Source organism: Ambystoma mexicanum, chromosome 11 (assembly GCF_040938575.1).
Source record: "Ambystoma mexicanum isolate Mex_15411 chromosome 11, UKY_AmexF1_1, whole genome shotgun sequence".
NCBI classification, from domain to species: Eukaryota; Metazoa; Chordata; class Amphibia; order Caudata; family Ambystomatidae; genus Ambystoma; species Ambystoma mexicanum.
In genome coordinates, this window is record NC_090934.1 from 535,204,080 (window position 1) to 535,231,302 (window position 27,223).

The window sequence follows — 27,223 nt, forward strand, 5'->3', positions numbered from 1 at the left end:
AGACAAATTTAAACAAATTGACGTTAAAGTAAATCTGATGCCAGCTTCAAAGCAAATTCCACAGTTTGCTCCAACAAAAGGCATCTCTCCTGCTTCTCATCAAAGCCCAGGAACTCCTAGTCAGGTGTTAATGAAGAGGGGATGGGATTTTGCTCTGCTGCTCTGGGGAGAGACAAAAGACTCCCTTGATTCAAAAGATATGCAGATGCAACTGTCAACAGAAACTCCTGCCAAATGACAGAGGCGGGGATTGCTCTTGACCCACCAAAAACTTTGGGGGCAGGGACAGACAGTTATGTGTATTCTTAAAGCACAAGAAAGTATATTTTTGAAAAGGACTGACAGAGGACTGTGCAAAAGTGTAAAAATGTGTAAAATGACAGTATTTTATATTATTTTAATATGAAAATTCTGGTTACGTTTTAAAACTACTCAGAACTATGTGCTATGTTCAGGGACATGACTACAGAATTTGTGGTTTTGTAGCAATTGTGGTGATGCCAGAAACATGAAACTTCACATGATTATGCCGAGATGTCATGCGCACATATTTGTAAAATTGTGGACAAATCTGACATTGGGTACCGGACCAAAAGTGTGAAAAATAGCCAAATATAGACCCAAGCTCTCACCATGATGGGGCTCGGATGAATACTTGCTCCACCAAATCTGTGATATCAATATGCCGTTGCTAGCAAGTTTGTAAAATTGTAAATATGTCTTGTATGAAAAATAGATTTCATGTGCAGAAACAAAGGGGAGGTTCTCCCTAGATCATGAAATACAGCATCATCAGGACACCCTGTTTGCTTCTCAAATCAGGGGAGAGGAAATACCCTAACCAATAGAATATCTAGGGGGTGTGCCTAGTAGAAGTCAGCATACCCACCCATTTAGAAAATACATAAATAGAGATAGCTTAGGACCTAGATGGACACACACATTCACCGCCCATCCGATTGCTGGCAGAGCACTTTGCAAGAGAAATCCATATTCCAGACTCCAGAACTTTGAAAGCAGAAAGGCCCATTTCCAAAGCTGAACCCTTCTCATCTTGGCCTTTAATAAATCCTGAAACCAGATTTTACCCCAGACCTCCAAGGGGAACCCAAAAGAACAGCCTGGCTGAGCTGTTGCTGCTTTCTTGCTAAGAATACTTGCCAGAATCCAGAGATCCAACCTAGTAGAGCAGAGCTGTGACCAGATAGCTGCGAACCAGAACCAACCCGTCAGATCCAGTCCAATCCTACCATGCAGTGTCCAGAGTGCCGTGCTGATTGCAGAACCAGAGTGCCTTGAGTCCAGTCCGGTGTGCTAGCAGAATTCCAGTCCAGAAATATTTGACCAGATCCCTAACGGGTCCATTCCCAACATTGTTAGTGAGTATCCATAGCATAGGATTGACGCTAGAAATGTATTATCCATAAGTAATCCTATCCAAACCCATTCTATTATATCCAGAACTGCATTGTAGAAAATCTTTTGTCTTACCTGAACTCTTTCTCTCATCCCTATAGTCCTTTCGTAATAGTAGTGTTAAAATCATCTTTGCGCTAATATATTTGCTGAAGAAAGGCAAGCGTCTCGGCGGGCAAATACCATCCAGAGGCGTCGCTGAGCTGGTGGCTGTGCTGTCGTGTAGTTTGTGGCTTCATAGTCTCCCTCGTGTAAAAAACCTTGTTTGTAATTTTAAAAAGCGCAACCTTGTTTTACCAATTTTGACTCTTTCTGAAAAAAAACAACCTCCTCAATAACCTTCATAACTTCCTCACCGTGTATACTAGAAATGAAATTTCAGTGTCAAATTGAAGCTAACATCCTCAGCTTTCCAACGAATCCACATGGGGAAAAGTTTGCCACACATTTTTTGTTTGGCTCAATTCTATCACGTGTGAAACAGCTGTACATTGCATCCAACCTCAGAATTAAGTTTTCAACCTGCTAGTTACTCAATAATCATTCATAGTGTTTATCTGATCCCATACAAAGCGGCTCCCAATAGTATTGAAACCATTTTAGTGAATTAAATCCATTTTTAGTGTTTCCCGTCCATTCAAAGCCACATCCAAAACCATTTTGATAAGTTGCAATCATTCTTGTTTTTCTCTGTGTTTGCTCGGAGGAAATTGGGATTGATACTGTATTTGTTGAGTGTGTATTCCTGAAACCTGTTTTCCCTCCTTCCACCTCTTTATACTGCATATTGGGGGGGACTGATTAGTGTGCAGGGGGAAAGAGTAATCACATTGCATTTTGATTGAACCCACACAAAAGTATTATTTCTATGCTGCATTATTTTTCCTATCAATACTCTGTGTAATTAAAGAGATTTATCGTGACATCACCCCATTGGTGATATATATATATATACATTGTGAAATCCATAAATAAATATTTTAACTTTGCAAAATAGCCTGCTTCCTGGTTCAGTGTGACCGGGGGGGATTCAAAGAGAGGGGCATGATATAAGGGTACATCATTCAGAAATAAAAGAACTTATAGACATAAATAAATAATTAAGGGTTTCAATTGTGCATCCCACGCTAGGCATTGATTTAGGTAAAGTGCCAGGTTGACATAACTTACACCCTCACACTATACACAGCAACGTTATGTAAGGTCTGTTTGGCTCTCTTAAGTTCCACAAAATAACATATCAATCAAACTGAAAGGTTTTAGAAAGTAACCCTTATGACCCGTGTTGGACTCCCTTCCCCTGGATCAAATCAGGAATACCTTGAGCAAGTTCTGATTCAACAAAGTTCTGTGCAATAACAAAGTTCCATTCAACGTAGGACAAAAGGTCTTTTCCATGAAATATAGTCTTTGACTTCGCAAAGTGAGTATCTTGCTTCCAAAGGCTTGTTCATGAATCAAAACAACTTTTGTTTTTCCAAAGTCTATTGCTTGGCAAAACCAATGTATTTTCCTCAAAACACAAGTTCATAACCCAGGACAATTGCTCTTTTCACAAAGCCCAAGCAATTGTTAGTACATCATACTTCTTCAAAAGAAACACTTTAGTCAGGATTCTTAAATGCCACAGTCCATCACGATAAGGTGATTGAGGTAACACTCCTTTTCCAACACACTTCTTTACCACAGCCACAGTACTTTCAATCGGTTACACGTGATATTACTGAATTAAAAAATGACAAATTTTTTTAACTAAACATTTTTACCAAAATTAATACCATTTTTTTTTTTATTTGGGGGGGTACCCCTCTAAGCCCTCCATTTCCCTTTGTTTATAATGCCACCCCGACCCCATCCCCACCCATTTTAACCCCTTACCTCACCCCATATATACATTTAAACAATTCAGTATTTTTTTCTGCAAAATTGTTTAGATAAACATGATATTCGCTATTTTTCATTCAGTAAATTCTCTGCATACCCTTTAAATCATCTTATTCTTTCCTTGTATACTCGCCTGCCAGGACTAACTGCTACTGGTCCCTTCCCTGGTTCACTCACCTGCCAGGATAAACCCCCTATTACTACAATTGAACTCTGTGAAGAGGTTTGAATAACAACTGCTTCTCTTTATAGTCTCTTGACTCTTGACAATGTGGGATACAGTTCTAAACAGGTAAACCCTCAATAGACTGAGGGAGGGGGGACTTCTACTCTGATGCGCAAACCACTAAACATAAATGCTAAGGGGCCGATTCATGGAACAAATGTGCGCCGAAAATCTAAGCGCAAGCTGGCGCAGAGTGGTGCAAGCGTGAAAAAGCAAGCGCACGTGCACGCGTGCGATTCAAGGAAGGGCCTGCACGTGTTTTCCACTGGTTGTGTGCCAAATCCGTGCGCGGCGCACACGGGCGCACACATCATTGCAACAACCCGAATGCCGTGCGTGACGCTCACAGGGAAAGCGCACGACCTCGGCGCACACACCAAAAAGGGGGCGGGACACAGGGCGTAACACGCGGAATGGGGAACAACGCGTGAAAAAGAAGGCGTAACTGGGGAAGTACTGCAGGGAAATACACGGAACTCCCACACACACGCGAACAACTCATATTCATGGATTTGAATACGGGAAACAAGCGCACGCTAAAAGCCGCTCACAGGCATCAACACGTCTGCCAAAGGAAGGCAGGCGTAAGCGTCCCCACGCACAGTATAAAAGTGCGTGCTAACAAGAAACACGTATATCCAGCTACGATGAATGCCCCATTTGTCGCAGCACTGAACGTAGGACACTGCAGGAGGAGGAGAATAGCCAGGGCCCGCATTTTTTCCCCCCGGAATAGCCTTTTTGGGATGCCGGACGACCAGGTCTACGGCAGGTATAGGTTTCCACCTCATATCATCCTGGACCTGGTCAGGGAGTGGGAAGATGACCTTACATCCCTCACCCTCTGCTTCCAAGCATTGAGCCCCTTGGAGAAGGTGCTCAATGTCCTGCATTTTTTGGCCACTGGGTCATTTCAGCAGACTACTGCCATAGTGGGGGGGTCTCTCAGGCCACGCAGTCACGCTGCCTACAACAGGTGTTGAGAATCATGACTGTGCGCCCCTCAGTCCGCAGGCACATATACATGCCCAAAACACCCGCAGAAAGGCAGGCCGTTGTCCAGAACTTTTACAGGGTGGCACACTTCCCCAAAGTGCTCAGTGCCATAGATTGCACCCATGTGGCCCTACATCCACCTAGAGCCACTGAGCACATATATCGAAACCGCAAGCACTGGCATTCCATCAATGTGCAGGTGGTATGCGATGCAAAGGGAATCATCACCTCTGTCTATGCAAACTACCTTGGCTCAACCCATGACAGTTTCATATACAGAATGTCCACCCTGAGCCGGTCCCTGGAAGCTGGGCAGCATGGCGACACATGGCTCCTAGGTGAGTACAAATGCCCGTGCACTCCAGGGTACAGTGCCTACCCTCTGAGCAACCACATGATGACGCCAATCCGGAACCCCACCACACCACCACAGGTAAGATACAACGCTGCCCATATTGCAACCAGGGGCATAGTGGAGCGCACATTCAGAGTGCTCAAGTCACGCTTCCGCTCCCTTGACCCCTCTGGCGGGCAGCTACTATATGCACCCCCAGTAGTGTGCAGGATCATTGTGACAGCATGTGTCCTGCACAGTGTTGCAACACGGCAGGGCGTACTGGTGGACATGGTGGTGCCCCCACATCCCCAACCACAGGCACAGGCGCTGCCCATGGGAGGAGATAGGGCACGTGGCAAGGCAGCCTGGACCCAGCTTGTGGCCACATATTTCACCTAAACTCCCATCCCTGCGGAGTGCACACAGGCCTGGCACATACCAGGTGACATTCGATGATGACAAAGACACAGTCAACTGTCACAACCTTACCACCGTGAGAATGTTGCCATGGAAGTGCCTCTTTGTGTGCATCCCTAGCTACCCAAACCTAACCAATCCTGTGTGACCGAAAGGAACACATGCAAGGTGTGTATCACACCCCCCCTCCGCAAAACAGGCCATGACAATCACTGGTATATCACCCAAACCCTCCAAAACCACATCACCCTTGCCTGCCACACCATGACATGGCAAGCAATATCATAACCCCAACACAGTACCAATAAAGTACGAATTGACATGTGAAAAATGGAAAGTGGCGTCAGACAATGATGCATGTCATGGAATAAGATAAAATGACTGACCAACTACCTCCCACACAAAACAAGTAATACCCAAATGCATACCAACAGTTGTAGCATGAACATAACAATGAATGCCTGTTTACATGCACATTGGGCACATCAAAATCCCTCCTGTGAATTTGTGTGCTGTGTCCATCTCCTGCAAAACACTGCTCAGCACACAGCATAGTCACCAGCCATTGTGTGTGACGCACACCTTGAGCATCACATGAAAAGGACAAACTAAATAAAAAAACAATTGACGCATGTACAGGATCCACAAATGGTCATAGATCATGTGCTGCAGGGACACAGCGGTCCCCAGAAGGCTAACTGAGTGCACATGTGGAGATGGAAGGGTGGTTGTACATGTTGTGGATCATAGTACGAGTGTGTGTGTCAGTAGGGACATGCACTCAATACATGCATGTGCAATCAAGTGACCATCAGTGTCCTCTACACATCACATGTGAACATTGCCCATGTGGACACCCCAGCATGTCAAAGCACATCAATCCACTGACACCTGAAAGGAAAACCCAACACATGAACAGGCATTGACCAGCAGAACACATCATGTACATAGGACACCACAATTACAATGTCAGGGTGACCATCACACTGTAGGCAGGGCCAACTGTCCAACAACCAAATACGCCCCCCTCCCTCACATATCACCATGACCCACTGAACAACTGTGCCTGGGGTATGTAGCCTTCTTACTTGAAGTCTACCTGGCCACAGGATAACCCTTCCCCTTTGTTTCCATCTTCCACCTTGTGTGTAGAAAGTGTCCAGCACCCTCAGAGGCCACCTTGACTGGCAAATATACCAAATCGAAGAGAAGTCAAAGGAGCCAAACACACAAGCCAAGCAAAAAGGCTGTAGGCAGCGAAATACACCAGAAGAGTCTCCAGTAGATGACTTGAAGTAGCAGTAAATCACAGAGCACAAGTACTAGCACAATGATGGAACAACCAAGGTAGCACAGTAAACCAATGCCACAACAGGATGTGTACCATCTTTGGTACATAATAAACAATGATGCACCACAAACTGATGTGTAGTGACACAGCTCCGGTGTACAGGCGCAGGAGTGGCATGAACCGGTGTGCCTGTAAGGTCAAACTTACACAAGCCCATGAGACCCCGGTGGGGAAGGAGGGTCAGGGATATGTTGACTGAACAGGCATTGGTATTCTGGATAACCGGAAAGAGGGTCAGGAGAGGGGAGTAGGATTGTCAAGGGAAAGTAGGGAATGTACACATTTCTACTATTCACATTAACACATACACAATCAGACAAAAAGTGTTCATCATGCACATAGTACCAAATGACTCAAATGAAAGTCAAAGAGAAACTTACCTCTGGGGTGAGTGCTGGCCTCCTGCCTGTGCACTCTCAGGTCTGGTAACAGGAGCAGTTCAATGCTGCAAAGAGAGTCAGAGTTAGTAATCTGTGTGTGCCCATAACACACACACACACCGCCATACATGCCCCAAAGTAACCAACTCCTCCACAAACAAACAATCTTGTGTGCTGCTTTGTACCCATACGTAAGATTCCCCCCATGATGGTTCATACACAGTCAATGCAGTAAGTCAGGTGCACGTGGGTGAGTTGCAAATGGAAGACCAATGGGTCAAGATGGACACAACATGCAATGTTCCTTGGGTAAACAGCTAGACGCATTCAGCGAGGTACGACTTCAGTACAAGTCGTTTTCCGGCATCTCCCAAATAAAGTAGGTAGTGCATGTGTCAATTTCAACATGCAAATGACATGCACTGCACACGAGTCTGTCCCTCACTGGGTGTCCCTGTGCGCTGCTTCTTTCCCTGGCTCTGAACGCTACAGGGCTAATACATCTGCCTCAATGGAGCATGGTGGACCGGAGGATATGTGCAACTGCCCCTGCGTGTGCCCCTGACAACTTTGACATCAACTTGCCATTAGTCCACCAACGCATCTCAGCTGTACTGTGCGCCTCAACACCAATATCTGTCCAAGCTCACCGTCAGTGGCGCTACTTAGCATGCATGTGCAACTGGCCTGGTGGAAGGATGGCTGCGGTGTGGCCCCCTTGTGCTGCTCACCTTACCTGGAGTGCCTGGAAACACATCTGCTTCATTTGGATGTATGAGCGCAATCCCTGTGGCTCTGCTTGTGCACACATGTGCATGTCTGGACCACCGAACGTGTCCATCTGCCAGACATCCAATGGCCCATGTCTGTTGGCAAAGGTGGTCTGAAGGCTCATTCCCCTGCAGATAGGGCACAAAACACATAATTAATGCTGGAAATTCCCCTGTGTGTGTCTCTTCGTGCAGGTTATGAGTGGACCATGTCAGAGACGTACATCAGAATGCACCACGCCATCAGTGTGACTTTGACAGGCAAAGTGTGGTGGCCACTGTCTACAGCATGAATTGCATTAAGCACATGTACAGTAAAGATAATAAACATACTACACAATGTATGGCAATTAATGTACACATGAATCATTAAACCACCCATCTCTCAAATGAATAAATGCAGTTGATAAGACCCCTATAATCCCCACTAGGGGTGTTAACACAAGTAGTACAGCAGCAGACAAGCCACAGATATGACAGTCCAAAGCCCTTGTGAAATAGGCTGTAACACTGAATCATCCTTGCAAGCTCATGGATAAGGGAAGCAGGAGTGGCCTACGTGAGTCACGACCCCAAGCTGCAAACACATACACGAGACAAGCTTGAAGGGCCCAGCTGGAACAGACAGTGGATGCTTTCAAAAGCTGCAAAGCACCACACCGGCACATGAAAGCACAATAGACAAGCAATTTTAAACTATATTAACTAATTACACTAACTATGAAAAACCTACATTACCTATTTAAACTAACTATCAAACAGAATGTTAACTGACTAAACTAAAATAAAAATCAAAAAAGGCCACATACGACCCGGGGGGAGGCAACCAGGAGGGGGGAGGTACAGGGTGTTGCTGAACACCCACATGCGATGATGTTGAGAAAAAAAAAACCTCCATGGGCTCAACGCCTGCACAGCTAGACCTGTGTGGGAGATATCTCGTCCTCCGAGTCAGCCTCCTCCAGAAAAGGTAGACATGGTACAGGAGCCTGACCATGGCTAGGTGCAGCTTGCCCCTCCTCGGCAGCAAGTCTGCCGGACGGGTGAGCCTGGTTCTGTGCAGCGATGACATGTAGGTCAGCATGCAGAACCTCTTGTGATACGCATGCTTCCTCTTGGAAGGTAGCACGTGTAACACAGAGTTCTTCCTGTGTGGCCTGGCTGGACAACTGATGCACCTCCCGGCAAGCATGTAGCTCAGCCGAGATGGTACGCTCAAGCTGCGAAAACCTCTCCTCTGACCGCTCCCTCTGGGACATCAGGAAGACACTCAAAGTAGATCTGATGGAAGCATACTCCTCCCTCAGGGCCTCCATGTGTGCCTGTGCGTGAGCAGCAATTGCTTCACGCAAAGACAACATTTCAGCCCGGCGTGCCCTGTCTGAGGCCGCCATGCCCAGCCTGAGCGAGCGGGCCGTGGACTGTGCCGCCCGCTGCTGGAGAAGCAAATGCCTAGCAGGGGGGAGCACGGATTGGGCCACACGCTCCATGCTCACAGCGATGTTTTCCATTGCTGCCCCCTGGCGTTCTGAATTGGCAGTCATGTCTTGCTCCCACTCAGTATACCTCAGTGGCGCGCGGCCACCATGTTGCTGGGCTTGACACCTGCGGTGCCCAAGGCGCTGACGACCTTGTTGGGTTGGCATCGCCCGCTGCTGCAGGACTACAGCCCCCATCTACGTGATGCCCCAGGCACATCAGAAACTGGTGTGGAGGGTGACCATGCATCCCGATTCACCACAGGCGGAGGTCCCACCACCATCTGGACCCTCAGCACAGGTGTCGCGGACAGAGGAGCGTCCACATCAGAATCACTCACCCCAGATGAATGGACCCGATGCACATCCAACTCGATATGGTCGTCAGAGTGATCGTCCGGGCTTGACTCATTGCCAGCTACAGACAAGATGGTCTGCAACACATGTGGGTTCTCGTGGCCTTCCACCCCACGACCCCCACTTGTGCCCGGTTGCTGGTGTGATATCAAACCTGTGTCTGGCATGACAACACCACCCTCTGGCTCCATTGCATCATCATCTGGAAAGTGTAGAAAAATATATCATTAGTACACATGTCTGAAGCACATAACAGACACAGACATAGACATCACACTGACAGCAAACACATGATTCACACATGTCACACACAAATGTGAAGCTTGCATGCATGGCCGGCGCTTTGACATAGCATCAAGGACTAGGCCTGCAGAAAGTTGGTACATGGCTGTGAAGTGTTTTGATGCAGTGCAGGACATGCGTACGTTATCCACTATCCACATGAACAAGTGCATCGTGATGTGTATCAATTGACTTGAAGGCAGTGCAAGGGCAAGTCCAGGCATTACATGCAATGTGCATGCAATGTGTTGCATGACTGCCAGAAGCCAGCCCCCCAGTGAAACTTAAGCGATGCTTTGCTTGTCAGCGAAAGGGCGACCAGAGACCTGTGCATTGGCAGACAGTGCTGTCTAACATCAATTGTATCATCTGACTCAACTGACAACACAGCAGATGATGTTGGGACAGAAAGCAGGACAAATGATGACCCCTCAGTAGTACAGACATGTATGCAGAAGCCCCTAAACCAGTTGAACAGAGTCAGTGGGCCTGAAACGTGGTGAGGCCTGTGCCCTGCACAGACTGTGGCACCCAAAACATGTGTGTGGTGCGGGACTGATCCATAGTGGGCATGGAATGGATGATCAAAATCAAAGAAATGTACCGCATCCTGTACAAGTACTACAATGATCATCCAGTCAAGGACATATAGGGGGATGCATGTAATACACATGGAGCATGGACGTGCAATCATGTTCCAGCAGAGCATCTGCCAGCTGCACAGTACAAGTGATACAACCTGCATGAAGTGCAGAGGACGTACAACCACTGCATGTGTCTGGCAGGTTGGCTGGTGGAAGTTTGCATGTACACAGGAGTCTTGAACAGGCCATTGCAGTACACCAACGTGATGCACACCTCTGCAATGACGAGATTGGGGCACAGGTCGGTGGAGGGGCAAGGAAGCATGCCTATGTGGAGTACCCGCATGCCTGCAGAGGACACATGCATGTCAGTCATGCAATGACACAGTCCCAGTGCTGAGAGGAAACACACCCCAGGCTACATGCAGAAGGGCCACAGAGCTGAAACATGGACTGTAGGGGCAGCTGGGTGACTAGCATTTGATTAGGGTGCACGTGTGGTGGTGAGGACAGTCCTGTCAGCTCTACATGTCCACATCCTGCACAGCAGGCACGTATCATACAAGCATTCCATTACTTGCACATGAGAACCATGTAAACAGGGAATGCTGCTGCGGTCAAGCACAACACATCACACATGCAAAACACACATGTCATGGAACAACAGGCATCAACACTCACTGGACTGGGCATCAAAGTCTGGCATCTCTCCCACTCCTTCGACCAATTCTGTTGGTATGAACTCTGCAACGAAAGCCTCGTGCAAAGTGAGGTCTTCCTCCTCAGGTGGTGGCGCACAGACAGTCACCAGAGTCATGTTGTAATTTGAGGCACGCTTTGCCTTAGCGCTGCGTTTGAGGTCATTCCAAGGCTTTTTGCACTCTTACGCTGTGCGCACCTCATGGCCGAATGCACTCACATGATCCGCAAGTTGCTTCCAGTGGGTATTCCTATAGGCAGCCGTAGTTTGACAATTCGGCCCCACTATCATGTCATGGTTGTGTTCCTGCACGTAGTCCACAAGGAAGTCCAGTTCCTGCTTGCAGAAAGGCTTCTTCCTCGACGTGCTGGAGGCCGTAGCTGTGTCTGGGGTCCCAGTCTCTTCTGCTGGTGCAACCTTCCTCCTCTTGGACGCTGGTCTGGACCCTGGCTGGCAAATGACACCCTGATCAGTATGGGCAGTGGCGTTGGTGGAATGAGCCGAGGGAGTGGTAGGTGGTACATGGAGTGAAGCCCTGACTTGTGTCAGTGGCTGCTGGGTGCCCTGGAATGGACCCTGCGCAGCAACATCCGCTGTGCCAGGGTCATTGACCTGGACTGTCCTGGTTGGTAGACTCACAACCGGGTTTGTGTCGGCTGCATCTGCCCCTGCACTTGCCAACACCCGGCTGGTCAGGGCAGCAGATGACATAGCTGCCCCAGGGACACGTGCCTCTGTCAGGGCAGCCCTGCGTGCACCTAAGTTGTGCCTCCTGAGCACCTGGAATTCTTCCATGGACTCCTCATGTGGCAACGCAGCACGTGCCGGCAGACCCTGAGCCTGGGTGGTGGTGTCCACAGCTGCACCTGCAGCTACCACTACCCTCGGGCCCATGGCAGTCGATGAAACGGACTGCCGGGTCACATGGGTGCCAGTGTCAGATGCAAGAACTGCATCTCCATGAGCCGCAGGGGGTGGTGGCATGACTGCACCAACATGCGGCACAACATCGTGCGGAGCTGGCACACCCCTGCCTCTTCCCCCTCTGCAGCCACCCTGGACACCCTGAAGTCCCCCTACTCCCTGGTCACCCCAGCCACATCCCTGACCATGCCCACCACGTGGAGTACACCCAGCTGAGGCGCCCCTCACCTTACGTGGCCTCCCAACCATGGCACAGATGGAGTAGCGCCGGCACAGATGTAGTGGTGCCAATGGGAGGTGTACAAGGCAATTGTCCTGGGTAATTGGGGTGAAGGGGGTGGGATGCAAGATGTTAACTGCACCCCTGCACCTGCAAGGCTGTGTGTGACCCCGGTGATCAAGTGACGGGTCCCACAATGCTCAGGCACCCCAAAACTGATGTAAAACCGTGCACGCAACCCCTGCAGCCTACGCGCGTGGAATTAACCTCCCGCAGTACGCGGTGGCACCCAGGAACACAAAAAACGCGTACGCGTGGAACACGCAAGCTACTATGACCTCGAAAACGGGTACGCGATACACAGGGGCACCCGCAGTGGGAAAAATAGCGTGCGCGACTCACCGTCAGACTAGCGTGATCATGAAAAACACGCATAGCCAATACCCCCGCCAAAAGAAGAGATACATCCTTGATCCGCTGTGAAGTTGTGATGGCGCGCGAAACAACACAAAGTAGCAACACACATGTTGGTCTGCACGAAAGGCACATACAGTGAACTGCTGGCCCCGCTCACCTTTAACCCGTGATGAGGGAAACGCCCGTTGGCGTCAATTACGCGCTTAGGCCCTTTCCTTGGATTACACGCATTATCACGCGGACGTGCTGTTTTCTCACGAGCTGTTTCGCTATGCACCCGTCACGAGGGGAATAACCATGCACATTATGTCACAGACGTGCTCATGCGCTAAGGGCCTTTACTCGAATTACACGCTGACGTGCAGTTTTTTCACGTGCTAAATCACTCCTTATCAAGCTGGCCACGCGACAACACACGGGAGACCATGCTCCTGCCCAAAAGGCCATTTTCCTGCCCCAAAGAGCCCCGAGCATGCTCCCACCTGCCATCTGCTGCTGCCTGCCTGCCTGCTGCCCACATGCCCTGCTATTTGGTGCCTGCACGTCTGCCATCTGCAGGGGTCCAGTTGCTGTGTCCACCCCTGCTGGAACAGAAGACTCCCACTGGGATACCATTGCTCCACAGCCTAGCCCCAGGACCCAGTTGCCCACCCACACCTCCCTCGGGGGTCTCCATGTCAGGGCAAACACCATCTGAGACCACTGGCAACCCCCAGCCAGAGAGGCAGAGGGCTACCAGCTTCAGCAACAAGGAAGTTGGTATCCTGGTGGAGCAAGTTCTGGGGCATTATGATGCCCTCTTCACACCATCGCGCGCCAACAAGGAAGGACGGGAGAGGATTTAGGAGGATGTAGTGGTTGCCATCAACGCGGAGGGGGTGGCAACCCGCGACATCAAGCACGTCCGGAAGCGCTGAGAGGACTTCAGGTCTAGGACCCTCAGCAAGGCCCGGTGCCTCATGAAGGCAGAGGATGCAGAGGGGTGCCGGGTCAGCCTGAGCAACATCCAGATGAGGGTCCTGGAACGCATTAGCCCAGCGCTCCACGCCCAGGTCCTTGACAGGCAGACCCATCTGGAGTTGAGCGGTAAGTGGCCATGCATTGCTGTGTGAAACAGGGCATGTTGCAGTGTGCTGGTAGTCAGCTAATTGCCTGTATGTATGACATGGGCCATGTATGGATGTGTGTGTGTAGGGACATCATGGTGCTGCATGTGAGACCAGTCATGCAGGAACCACATGGATGGTGCATGTGTTCCGATGCAACATGGGGAGCTGCATGCGGTATGCACACATGAATGCATGCCTGTCTCTGTTCTTGGACATGGATGGGGGGTGGGAGATGGGTGCTGCTCTCATGTACATGTATGGTGTACATGTCTGTGTGTCTGAGAAGCGAGTGTGTGACTTTGAAATGCCATGGATGCATGACACATTTCCGTGATGATGTGTTGATTCACTTATGCAGTCTAGTCACCCTTGTATCCATTGTGTCTGTGGTGTACGAGCCCTGATGCATGACCCTCCGGTGATGTGTGTGCATGGCATGTATGAGCCATGATGCATGTGAGTTTGAAGCCAAACCTTTATGTCAATAGAGGCCCTTGTACATGGATGTTGATGTTCATTGCATGCTCCGTGCCTGTTTCTGCATGTGTGTCGCCTGCATTGACCCATGTGTTGTGGAGGGACAGGATGGAAGTGACGTTTGACAGTGCCACTCATGTGTTATTGCTTCCTGTCTAGGGGACTATTGTACAGTACCCTGATGCTTGTGTTCTATGTCTCCCTCTACGCAGCGTCGAGTGAAGAAGGCAGCGGAGACAGCGCTGTGGAGCAAAGCGGCGGGGATGCCTCCACCGGGCAGCGACGCAAGGCCCAGCAACCCTCCCAGGAATTGCCATTATCCAGGAGCGAGGGGACTGGTGCCGCGTCTGCCACTACGCTGTAGCAGAAGGGCCGGGTGAGCCCCACAGGGGCTTGTAATGGCGGAAGACGGTGCAGAGACATCCAGGTTGGTGGTCTCCACAGAGGAGGAGGAGCCCGCTACTGAGCCACACATGGGGCCTGGTGGGGGTAGTACCACTGGTGCAAGTGGTGCAGTCCAGGGCCAGGGTCAGGAGGCAGCATAGGTCGCCGCGGAGGGGCCTGTGCATGTCACTGTCCCTGACCCTGTGACTGCATCACCGTGCACCAGCAGGGATGCCCCATCCCAGGCCCGTCCGCATGTAGGGGGGAGGCCCACGTCATCTGGCTCTCCACTACCTGTGGGCGAGGAGTCCCATGACCGTATGGGCTCCGTCCTCATTGGTGTCCTGTTGCACACGCGTGTCATTTGTGATGACGTGTGTGCTTCCTGGGGGGACCACGCATGCCATCACGAAGAGCTGCGTGGCAACGTGGCACAGTTGAGAGGGGCCATGGTTGGAGGGTTCCTACATGTGTCGCACACTCTGCAGACCTCTCGTCCTCTGCGGAGACTATACGCCAGTCGTTCTCCCTGCCGTCTTCCCGCTCAGATTCCACCAGGGCCTCCTGTGGACCTGGCCTAACCAACACAGCCAGCTTGGTGGAGATCCCATCCCTGCCACAGTCGGGAATCGGAGGTCCAGCAGGGGTGGACACCTCACCAACTGGAGACCAGCAAATGGAGAATGTACAGGCATCATCGGACAGGGCACATGGACAGCAGCAGCAGCAGGCTCAAGGTGGGAGCGATGATGGCTCGGGGCCATCAGCATCAGAGGGGCAGGCATCGGCCAGAGGGCAGGAGGACCCTGGAATGGGAGTGTCTTCTGTGTGGCTGCGGTTGGGCCAGCGGATATATGTGGAGAGGCGGCGGGCGAAAGATGCGTGGTTCACTATGGTCAGGGCGGAGTTCTCCATGCGCCGGGCATTGAGGCGGGCTGAGTGCCTCAAGGCAACTCGCAGGGAGTTGGAACAGGCCATGACTTCGGGACATCGACATGGAGTTCGATGATGTCCTGGCCCGGAACATAACAAGAGTGAGCCGTAGGACTTGCCCGCCGCCATTGTATATAGTTAGTTAGTGTTAGGTTTCCTATCTGTTTTTATTTGTTTTGGGACGCTTGGACAATGCCCCACGTTTTTGTATATAGTTCTTCATTAGGTAGGGTTTTTTGATAGGTTTCATTTCATTCGTTGGGCTCATGGACCCTGGAATCAATCGTTGTACATAGTGGAACTGTGGATTTATGACAAAAAATGTATTTTAAATCACCATGGATCAATGGATTTTACAATTTACGTTTCATTTGCTTTGGTGGACGGAGAGTTTGGACTAACTTTCTTTTCGATTACTTTGGAATAAGACTTCATTTCTTTTTTTCATTTTTGGACATGCATTTCTTTTCTTGTTTAAAATATTTTTCATGTTTTCATTCCATTTCCTTCATTTTGTGCAAAATACATTTTGATTTATTACTTCCATGTGTGGTATTCGCTAATTGGTTTACTGCATGTCACAATGTGGGTTTACACAATCACTGGCACCCAATGTGTGTGTTTGTGTGTGTGATGGACATGTGTTGATGTACATAGTTGACTTTTGGTTTGTGTCATGAAATAGGCCTTTCAGTGTGTGGTAGATGTTAAACTTGATTGGGTCTCAAGACTGGGGTGGCGTGCAGTGGTATTTTGGTGGACATGAGGCCCATGATTGTGCATCTTTATGACATGTTGGGGGGACATGGGTTGGGGCCTGCTGGCAGGTGCCCGTCAATGCTGGATGGGTGGGGGTGCTGGGGGACATGAGTCGGGGCCTGCTGGCAGGTGCCCGTCAATGCTGGATGGGTGGGAGTGCTGGGGGACATGAGTCAGGGCCTGCTGGCAGGTGCCCGTCAATGCTGGATGGGTGGGGGTGCTGCGGGACATGAGTCGGGGCCTGCTTGCAGGTGCCCGTCAATGCTGGATGGGTGCTGGTGCTCGGGGACATGAGTCGGGGCCTGCAGGCAGGTGCCTGTCAATGTTGGCTGGATGGGGGTGCTGGGGGACATGAGTCAGGGCCTGACCCTCAATGCTGGGTGGATGGGGGTGCTGGGGGACATGAGTCGGGGCCTGACCCTCAATGCTGGGTGGATGGGGGTGCTGGGGGACATGAGTCGGGGCCTGCTGGCAGGTGCCCGTCAATGCTGGATGGGTAGGGGTGCTGGGGGACATGGGTCAGGGCCTGCTGGCAGGTGCTCGTCAATGCTGGATGGGTGGGGGTGCTGGGGGACATGAGTTGGTGCTCACTAGTGCATGGTGACATGTGGGCTGGCTGGGGGGCATGCCCAGGGTGGATGGGCTGCCTACGGGACATGACCAGGGGTGCAGGGTAGTCCCCTGTGGTGTGGGCTGTCTGCAGGGGCTGGGGAGGCGGTAGAGGGCACACCTGGGAGGGCCCACATTGCCAATTCACGTGCAAAACTCCCTGCGCACCCCTCAGAATAGACGTACCCCGCTCTGCAAGTGAAATCATGTGTGAAACGCCCAGCGCACCCCAGAAATACACGTACCCCGCTCGCACAGGGCCTTTCACGTGTGATTCTCCACGTGCACCCCCGAAATACACGTGCCCTGCTCGCACAGGGCGTATCGCATGTGAAACATCCCACGCACCCCAGAAATACATGTACCCCGCTCGCACAGGGCCTATCGCATGTGATTCTCCACGGGCACCCCTCAGAATACACGTACCCCGGTCCCCAAGGCCTATCACGTGTGATTCTCCACGCACACCCCCCCAAATACATGTACCTCGCTCGCACAGGGCCTATCGCGTGTGAAACTTCCAACGCACCCCAGAAATACACGTACCCCGCTCGCACAGGGCCTTTTGCATGTGATTCTCCACGAGCACCCCCGTAATACATGTACCCCGCTTGCACAGGGCCTATCGCATGTGAAACTTCCCGCGTACCCCAGAAATACACGTACCCTACTCGCACAGGGCCTATCGCGTGTGATTCTCCACGCGCACCCCTCAGAATACACGTACCCCACTCCCCAAGGCCTATCTCGTGTGATTCTCCATGCGCACCCCCGAAATATACGTACCCCGCTCACACAGGGCCTATCACATGTGAAACTTCCCGTGCACCCCAGAAATACACGTTCCCCGCTCCCCAAGGTCTATCGCGTGTGATTCTCCACACACACCCCCGAAATACACGTACCCACTCGCACAAGGCCTTTTGCGTGTGATTCTCCCCGCGCACCCCTCGAAATACACGTACCCCGCTCCCCAAGGCCTATCGCATGTGATTCTCCACGCGCATCCCTGAAATACACATACCCTGCTCGCACAAGGCCTTTCACGTGTGATTCTCCCCGCACACCCCTCAGAATACACGTACCCCGCTCCCCAAGGCCTATCACGTGTGATTCTCCATGCACACCCCCAAAATACACGTACCCCGCTCGCACAATGCCTTTTGCGTGTGATTCTCCCCGCGCACCCCTCGGAATACACATACCCCGCTCCCCAAGGCCTATCACATGTGATTCTCCACGCGCATCCCCGAAATACACATACCCTGCTCGCACAAGGCCTTTCACGTGTGATTCTCCCCGCACACCCCTCAGAATACACGTACCCCGCTCCCCAAGGTCTATCGCGTGTGATTCTCCATGCGCACCCCCGAAATACACGTACCCCGCTCGCACAAGGCCTTTTGCGCAGCCCCCAAATACACGCAGGCACCCCATCCACCCTGGCATGCCCCACAGGCAGCCCACAACACAGGGGGGTGCTTTTTGGATGCAATTTACCTGGCGTGAGCGGGGTACATGTATTCGGAGGGGTGCGCGGGGAGTTTTACATGCGATTTTGCTACAGCGAGAGGGCTACGTGTATTCAGAGGGGTGCGCGAGGAGTTTTACACGCAAATTCCCTAGCGCGGGGGGGATACCTGTATTCTGAGGGGTGCGCGGGGAGTTTTACACACGTTTTTGTGGTTGGGGGTCTGTATGCTGGTCCACTGGTCTGTGCGCCATCTACGGGATTTGTGCGCTGTTCATGGCGCACGGGGCGGGCTTGGGGGCGTAACTGGCGCTGCTGCAGGGTCGCTACGCCACTTTCCGCCACGGCTGGTTATGGGTGTTAAAATCCATGAATATGCTGTGCGTGGAAATGGATTTTGGTGCACGCGGCTGGCACAGACTGCCGCACGCGCACACTGTGCGCCAGCCGCGTGCGCCACTTGTGCGCCGAATTCTATGAATTACCCTCTAAATTGGTTAGGTGTTGAATCCACTAAATTACATGTCCTTGCTGCAAGGATTGCCAATCCAGATTCAGGGTCCCCTTATGAGCCTAACACACAGTATAAAAACAAAAATGTCTTGGTTTATCCACTGCGCACAGACAATTGTCCAGTTCCTTCCAAATATAAGGTCACTGTTGATTAACAGATGCAATATTTTCTGATTGCATATGAGAAATCTCAGTACATTTTTCTGTTTTCAAGTCCTTATTTAATTTCTAATGATCAATAATAATCACCAATACAAATTAAAGAAATAGTGCGCTCAAAAATGTTATTGTCCTGATCGTTCGGGCACGAGGTTATAATCATACGGTGATCTATCCTAAAAATGTTTCCTATGGATCTTACCTTATTTTTCGTCAATTTTACACATGCAAAAACAACGTGTTGGGCGCGGCCATCTTATGCTAATCTTATCCGTGGATCGATCGCCCTAAGTTCAAGTGCGCTTGCTGCAATAAATCAAAACACTCGCACCTGAAGCTGACATCACTTGTCCCAACAATCTGCGCCACCTATTTTCATTAACTTCATGGCCAGCGTAGCCCAACGTGCCACGTCATCACCCATCCCTGCAGAAACAGGAAGATAAACACAAGACAAACACAGACATCCTCACACAGAGTGTACTTTCTCTGTCTTTCCCTAAATAGCATTTGCGCATAGAATATTTCAATAATAAATCAATAATAGTCTGCAATGTTCAAAGAATGTTCACAAGAAATTATAGGAAATAAATGATTATTAAATGTACAGGTAAGTTAGAGGTGACGACCATCGCATGACTCTCCAGCTATGCAGATTATGATGAACACTCAATGTTCTTTGTCCTTTTATGTCCTTGTCTTGCCATATGGCACAGCAGCAAAACAATTTAATGACCCCCCCTTGGTGCTCCGTGTGGGTGAAGACATTTCTTTTTTTCACTTTCAAAGCCCAACGCTCTTGCTTCTCTGTGTTGCTACATCATGAATGCTGACATGTTGCTTCTTATTGCTGGAAATGCCAAAGGACATATAGGGCCATATCGATCGTCCCACATAATGCTGATCGAAAAAAACACTGCTTATGGTAATCCTCCAGTGTTGATTGTAGAAGCCATCGGCTGGCACCTGGAAGCTATGGCACGGGCAGTACCCTACAAAGTATCTGCAAACAAAACACAATAAAAATGCATTTCAGTAGCTGTTCTTATTTTACTACAGCAAGCTACTGTATAACTCATAACTGTTTGAAACCTAATCGTAAGCACAATACAACCAGTATTTAAAACACAAATGAAAACAAGGTATACTACTTGAGACCACAAGTTGCATACAATTTGAGTGGTGTGAAGTAGGTATAGCTCCCAATGGAATGGAGAACCACATGGAGAAAACAAAGAACAAACATAGCAACCATTCAGCTTGAACCCCGGACAGATGTCATTATAACGAAGCTTGCAAGATTTCTGTTCAAAAAGCAATCACAGTGCACACAGACGTTTACCCCACCGTCAATTAGTTATTATGCATACAGCACCCTACCTGTTTTTAATCCCAATAACAATTTTATGTAAACTTGAATTTACATAATTTATGGAAATTCCATGGTTAGTTTCTGTCGATCAGCAACCTCTCTCTACCATGTATCACATACTTTCACACTAATTTGGCGGTACATGTCTGCTCTCAATATATTGAAACTTATCTTTTTTTTCTATTCCCCACAACTTATGTCCTTCGCGCAACTGGCTAGCATTCAAGGACACATTAAAAAAAGGCATTTGTCCTATTCAAAAGGCAGAGACGTTTAGCGTTTGATTTCGGCAACGAATGCGGTGCAAAAAATGAAAAGGAATTGATGCGGTACAGTGTTTCAGAACTGGAAGGACAGCTTGAAACATCCATGTAAAGATATGTTACGGCACATTAATGGGTCAACATTCACGATTTGTGTGTGGTGATTCAACGCACAAGTGTTTATCAGCCCTAAAAGGAAACTCCAAATAAAGCTGACCTCACCCTCCTCCAGAACTATTTCATTCAACCGAGCGGATTACCTGTTGATGGAGTAGCCGGCTCTAGCGTATTATCGAATTGGTTGCACTATTCGAGTAGGGTGTGCCCTTGGCGTCAGATCAGTTTTCAGAAGGCCTGGGTGGCACAGGATAACAAAGCCAACATGGTATGTCTCTGACTGTCTGTCTGCTATCCCAGAGTGGTGTGCCTCCAATGATCTCATCCTCATTCAGATGCTCACTGTGTGGAGAGCACTTGTTCTGTCTAGGCCTTTCCAAAGGCACCAACATTCGCTCTGTACTGAGAGAACTTTCATGATTTTTTTTTTTTTCTGTAAGAAATCACATACTAGAATGAACTGGACAATAAATGTGTATGATCTAGTGAAACTCAGATGCTACGCACAGTATAAATCAGTAACTCTGATGCAGGATATCACATTTAATATAGGGGAGTTTGACTAAGGGGTGTAATATTCAATTACAGTTACTTTTGAATTCAAAGTTAATTTTTTGGCATTTATAACACCTCCAGATGTGTATGTGAATGCATTTTACAGAGAGCTACAAATCATTTGAATCTAGAACTACGCATTACGACAAGTTTGGATTTTGGAGGACAAGGCTCGTTTGCAATGTTTTATGGCATTCTATAGGTCCTGGGAACAAAATCAGTTTCCAGTCCATGACTATGCATGGCTAACACAGTCAATGTCAGTTCTTTGACAAATTCAAAATCCATTTCCTCGTATATTGGCTTGGCCAGCCATTGTTTGCTTCATTTTGTAAAGGCCTTGTAGTAACGTGGCACCCCCAATTTTCCTGAAGTTCTCATTTGATCCCTACCTATGTTATTGTTATGGCAAAGTACAGCAAGTCTCGTTCTCACCTCCATACCGTCTATGCCGAAGTGCAACCTCTTGTGCCTGTACTTTAGGCACATATTATGGAACACCTCCAAATCTCCAGTGTGACAGAAATCGGTGAGTCCCTTCAGGTCTCTCGAAAGCATTTTATCGTACACAATCTTTTCAAGTGCTTTGGGTGGAGGTGAAAATGGCACCAACCACTTCTTCTTCCCTTCCACCTCCCTCGACAACGCTCCATGTGCACATTTGTGGAAATATTGGTTTTCTGTCCAGGCATGCACTTTAGTACAATGGTGCATCAATGAATGCCATTTCTCAAGTAGAATTTCCACAGATCCATCACAAGTTTTTGAGCTCCACCAAAGATGGTTGCTGATGGACTGACACCATTTTATAAGGTTTTCTGGACCCTTATTTTTCCCAGCAGCTTAATTTTTTTTTATTGATTTAAGAATGTGCCATACATTAAATTCATGCTGAATGTGTGGAGCCTGCTCTCGCATGGCCTTCGCTATCAAAACATGCCTGTCGGTGGCTATCACTTCTATTTCCATTCCACTGGATTGCATAAGTTGAATGGATTTGATGAAACCATGTTTCTTCATGGCAACAGACGATGAACATTCAGACACCTGCACCATGACAGAACTCACAATTCTTTTACTTTCCATGTCTTGAAAGTGGTAAGTGCAGTACTTTGCGGAAAATCCTGGACTGTCACACTCTGCATCACCAGCTAGCAAGAAACGTTTGCTAGAGAATGTACTGTCCATTGACATCTGTTGAACATTCCAAGCATGACTAATAGCAGGGAATAAGAATTCCCTTTGGTATTTGTAGTATTGAGTTTTAGCAAGGAACTCAAGACCCATAAACTGACAAAAACTGGAAATCTTGCTGAAAGTCGATCTGCTGAACAGTAAAGCTGCTGAACAAAGTAGATTCCCAGCTGGCACGTTGTCAAGCATCGGTTGAGCAGACATGTAAATGTATTATGGAGATGGAGGTGGGCACAGGTTGCTTGGATTTTCAGGTTGGTGCCTTTCAATACTCGAGACAAATTCACCAATGGCTCCCCGCATCTCTTGGCCCCGATTGTATGCTCACATTTGAGCATGCATACAATCTCTATCAGGCAGCTATCGAACACAATGTACTTTTGCTCCTTTAGTAGCCAATCTTCCTGCAGTACTGATTTTTGTGAGTTGACGGTAGTGGACAAATCCTCAAGACTTTGCAAACTGAAGTCGAGATCTTGTGCAAGATCATCGGTCAATTTCGTTGAAGCTTCAACTTCTGTCAGTTCATGATGTGATAATTCAACATGAATTGGAGAAACAGCTAACTTTGAATGTTTTTTTGGCAGAACATTTTTAGTGGGTGTAGATTGTGTGGAGGGGTCAGAAAGCAGTTGCAATGCATCATCACTTTCTTCATGTTTATGTGTTCGACCTGGCACAAAGTAGCAATGGTCCAGGCGGACTTTGTAAGGGTCGCATGTGACATTCCATTCATTTTCCGGCCACTGGACAAATGCATCACTAGTCTGCTTGTTGACTGTGCCACACTGCGCCTGAGATATTAGTTGCTCCAATGTGAAATCTGTTTGGCAAGCAACATCTTTGGTTTCAAGCAATGTCTGTGACTTTATACTCCTCTCACTTCTGGGCTTCTAAAAGAATAAAATAGAAGAAGATGCTGAATGTGTTGCACACATACAGAACATGCGATGTTGCAACTAAAAACCTAGAAAGACTAAAACATCTGCACAGAAGCTTGTGCAAAACAAACTGGTACGTTCTTTACCCTTGTTTTCTTGATTTGCTTCGAAACAGTGGCCTTCTCTTTGCAGACGGTGAAATCAAGCTGCAAAAAAACATTTTTATATGGTTTTAATACAGCAAATTTAATTTCAAAGCAAACAAAGGTAAGTCAGGGGCCGGTAATTGTAAATGCCCATTCCCATTTGAGTCCCATAGGACCCATGGGAATGGGACCACGGAAGCACCGGCACTGTTAATAACGGTGTCAGTGTTTCCGTGAAAGTCTGCAGTACCGCAATGAGCTGGTAGTTTGCCGGTCCAGAAACAGGTTACCAGTACCGTTGTTTCCGGACAGGAAAGCCTGTATTGAGGGCCAATGTCAGCCAAAGTGCACAATAAAAGTTTGCATTCGACAGAGCACCTCCAAGCTAAGTATTTTACATAGACTTTGAACCATATACAGTTACGGTTGCTGTCGCAACACAAATAGAACGTTAGTATGGACAAAACCTCGAATCGAGTGTACGTGACTATATCATAACATTCAGTTCATATTTCACCTGATCTCCATCCGAGTTCAAACATGGACTTGATTTGAAGTCACCCTGTAAAACATAGTGATTACAATGTTGCCCTGCAAAGTATTTTGCTTTGTAATGTGTCCTTGGTAACTGTTCTGCATTAGGGGGGAGGAAGTGCAGCGTTACTACCAAAATCAGAAAGGTTTTAAACAGTGCATGGTCACATACATTTATGTCTCAAAGTATATCCAATTTTGGATGTGCTGTGATTCGTGAAAGCAAAATATTAATAGAAATACCACAAGCTGTGTACCTGTTCCAAAAGAGGACGAGATAGTAGTCGAAGTTCCACCATCGACCTATAATACAGCACTTGTTTTAATACGGATTAAAAAGCTAAATGAAACAGAGAAAATGCAATACAGAAGAAGGTACATACTGAACTGAAATGCAGACAATGGTACACACAAACAAACCCATACCTGCCAATTTGTACATATAGCCAGTACTGCACATAATACATTTTGATATGTATACATTGAAAGCATACCACATGAAAGTAGTTCAATGGCATACAAAGAGTATTGTAATATTTATTTATTTATTTATTAGCATTTATAGAGTGCACAGCAGCCCTTAGGCATTGTGGCACTATTACACGGTAGAGACTTGCTGGTTACAAAGAAGGTGGAGAGCATAGTGGTTACATGCCGCAGCTTAGCTTAGTGGTTACAGGGCAGCTTTGCTTGTGGTTACAGGGCATAGTATACATGGTGGTTACAGTGGATATTAGTTACATGTTTAGCTTACATTGGATACAGTAGCTGTTGAATACAGGCATGGCTGAGTGGTTAATAGGGCGGCAGAGGGGAATAGTTACAGATTTTGCTAGGAGAGCGAGCAGGGTTAGTTGAACAGAGTAGTTTTGAGTGTTTCGCAAAAGATGAAGAGGGATGGTTCTGCTCCAAGTTCGCTAGGGAGAGCATTCCATAGTTTGGGAGCTATGTGGGGGGAGCCTAGACCTCCGGCGTTAGCTCTTTTGATGAGTGGGACTTGCAGTTGGTTGGCATGGTGACTACTTGTGGGACGGGTGGAGCTGACTGTTGATGGTATCAGTTAGATAGGCTAGTGCTGTGCGACTCATGCATTTGTGCGTGATGATTAGGATTTAAAATTTACCCCATACCTTATCAGGTAGCCAGTGAGCAGCTCGTCTGTCTTAAGTAATGTATATGGTATTACCCGTCCATGATGTAAGTTTACAATTGTTCGAATGACACAATTGTTCGAATAATAGGGGTCCTAATTGACCTTCTGCACAATTGATCGTATGGTCATTTTAATATATATTATGGGTTGGGTTGGTGTAATAATAATATAAGGGGATTGGGAGGGGGGTTGGGGTGGGGGTTGGATTGGGTGGGAGGCTGCGGGAGGTTTCCCCCCGCATATATATCCTAATTGACCGTTTAAATTCGGTCAATTGTGCAGAAGGTCAATTGTTATTCGAACAATTGACATTGGAACAATTCGTATACAACCATGTATACTGTATTGGGAATGCTGAGAGCTGCACGCAGCGCATTGTTCTGCATTGTTTGGAGCCTGTTGAGATTTTTTGCTGAGGTGCCTGCAAGGATGGCATTGCAGTAGTCCAACATAGCTCCGATAGTGGCACAGGCGATGGAGAGGTAGTTTTGGGGGAAGAGGAAAGAATTGATGGCAGTAATGAGTTTGGTGATGTGGGATGAGGCTGAGGCAATGGCGCTAACCTGTCGTGTCATAGAGAGAGTCGAATTTAGGTGGACTCCAAGGGCTTTTAAGGAGGTGGAAACAGGGATGGGAGTGTTGTCGATAGTGAAGTTGTCATACTTTTTGTTGAGTTTGGGTAAGATTTCTTTGGGACCCAGGAGTATGAGCTCAGTTTTGTCCCCGTTAAGGCAGAGACCATTTATTGCCATCCAAGTTTGTATGTTGGTGTAGATTTGGAGGAGGGCTGCTGCGTCATGGTTTTAGTCACCAGAGAGGGGGAGCAGTACTTGTGTGTCGTTGGTAGAGTTTGTGTATGCTATTCCTAACGAGTCAAGTAAGTCAAACAGTGGCTTGGTAAACACGTTGTAAAGGGTGGGGGCAGTGCAAGATCCTTGGGGTACTCCGTAGTGAATGGTGTCAGGGGCAGCATTGGCCTGGTTGGAGTAGACCTACATGGCTCTACCTTCTAAGAAAGAGGTTATTCGTGAGGTTGCTTCTGTAGAGAAGTGGGCTGCGTTGGAGAGGTGGGAGGTCAGAATGTTGTGTCCTATGAGATCAAACGCAACTGAGAGATCTGGGAGAAGCAGGGGGGCTGGTTTGCCCTTGTCCATGATGTAAGTGATTTGGGTTTTGAGATCTAGTAGGGCGGTTTCTGTGCCGAGACCTTTCCGGATGCCAGATTGTCTATTACCCAAGATAGCGTTGGTTTCCATATAGTGTTGGATTTGAGTGTGGGAAGCTTTGTCAAGGATTTTGAGGAGGAAGGGGACTGTGGTAATGGGACGGTAGTTTTTGGAGCATGTGGGATCCAAGGACGGTTTCTTTATGAGAGGGCGGACCCATGCTTCTTTTAGGCTTTGAGGTACAATTCCTGATGAAAAGAAACTTTGATGAATGCAGTGATGATAGGGGTAAGAGTGTCGGCGCACTCTTTGATGATAGTAGGTGGGCAAATGTCACCTTTGCAAGTGGAAGGTTTGATGTGTTGGAGGAGGTCAAAGACTTCCTTTTCTGAGACGTCTCTGAATGAGAATAGCGGGGTGTTGAGATGGGAAGGGGGTGGATGGAGGCAAGTTACCCTGGTTGGGTAAGGCTTTACATTGAGAATGGATTTTTCTTTTAAGAAGTTTCATTTTGTTAACAAGGGCTATTTGAATGCTTGAGCACCAGGCTTCATCTTTAGATATTTCATCTGATTTGGTAGGTGGGGTAATGAGATCTTTGAAGATAGTTTTGGAGTTGGCATTGATTATTCTGAGATTAAAGGATTCAGATTTAGCTTTAAAAATTGCTTTTTTGTACGTAGTGGAGC

General features: G+C 48.3%; 1 protein-coding gene across 1 annotated transcript in view; it reads right to left on the reverse strand.

Annotated features, from left to right (window-relative positions):
- The window catches only part of LOC138505016 (uncharacterized), a 39,368-nt gene extending 16,510 nt beyond the window's left edge, over window positions 1-22,858 (reverse strand). The window contains exons 1-2 of the mRNA XM_069625367.1: window positions 22,762-22,858; window positions 21,896-22,302 (exon numbers count right to left, since the gene is read on the reverse strand). Coding sequence (XP_069481468.1) covers window positions 21,896-22,302; window positions 22,762-22,858 — 504 coding nt within the window. The remainder of the gene's footprint in view (window positions 1-21,895; window positions 22,303-22,761) is intronic.
- Between the last annotated feature and the right edge of the window lie 4,365 nt (window positions 22,859-27,223).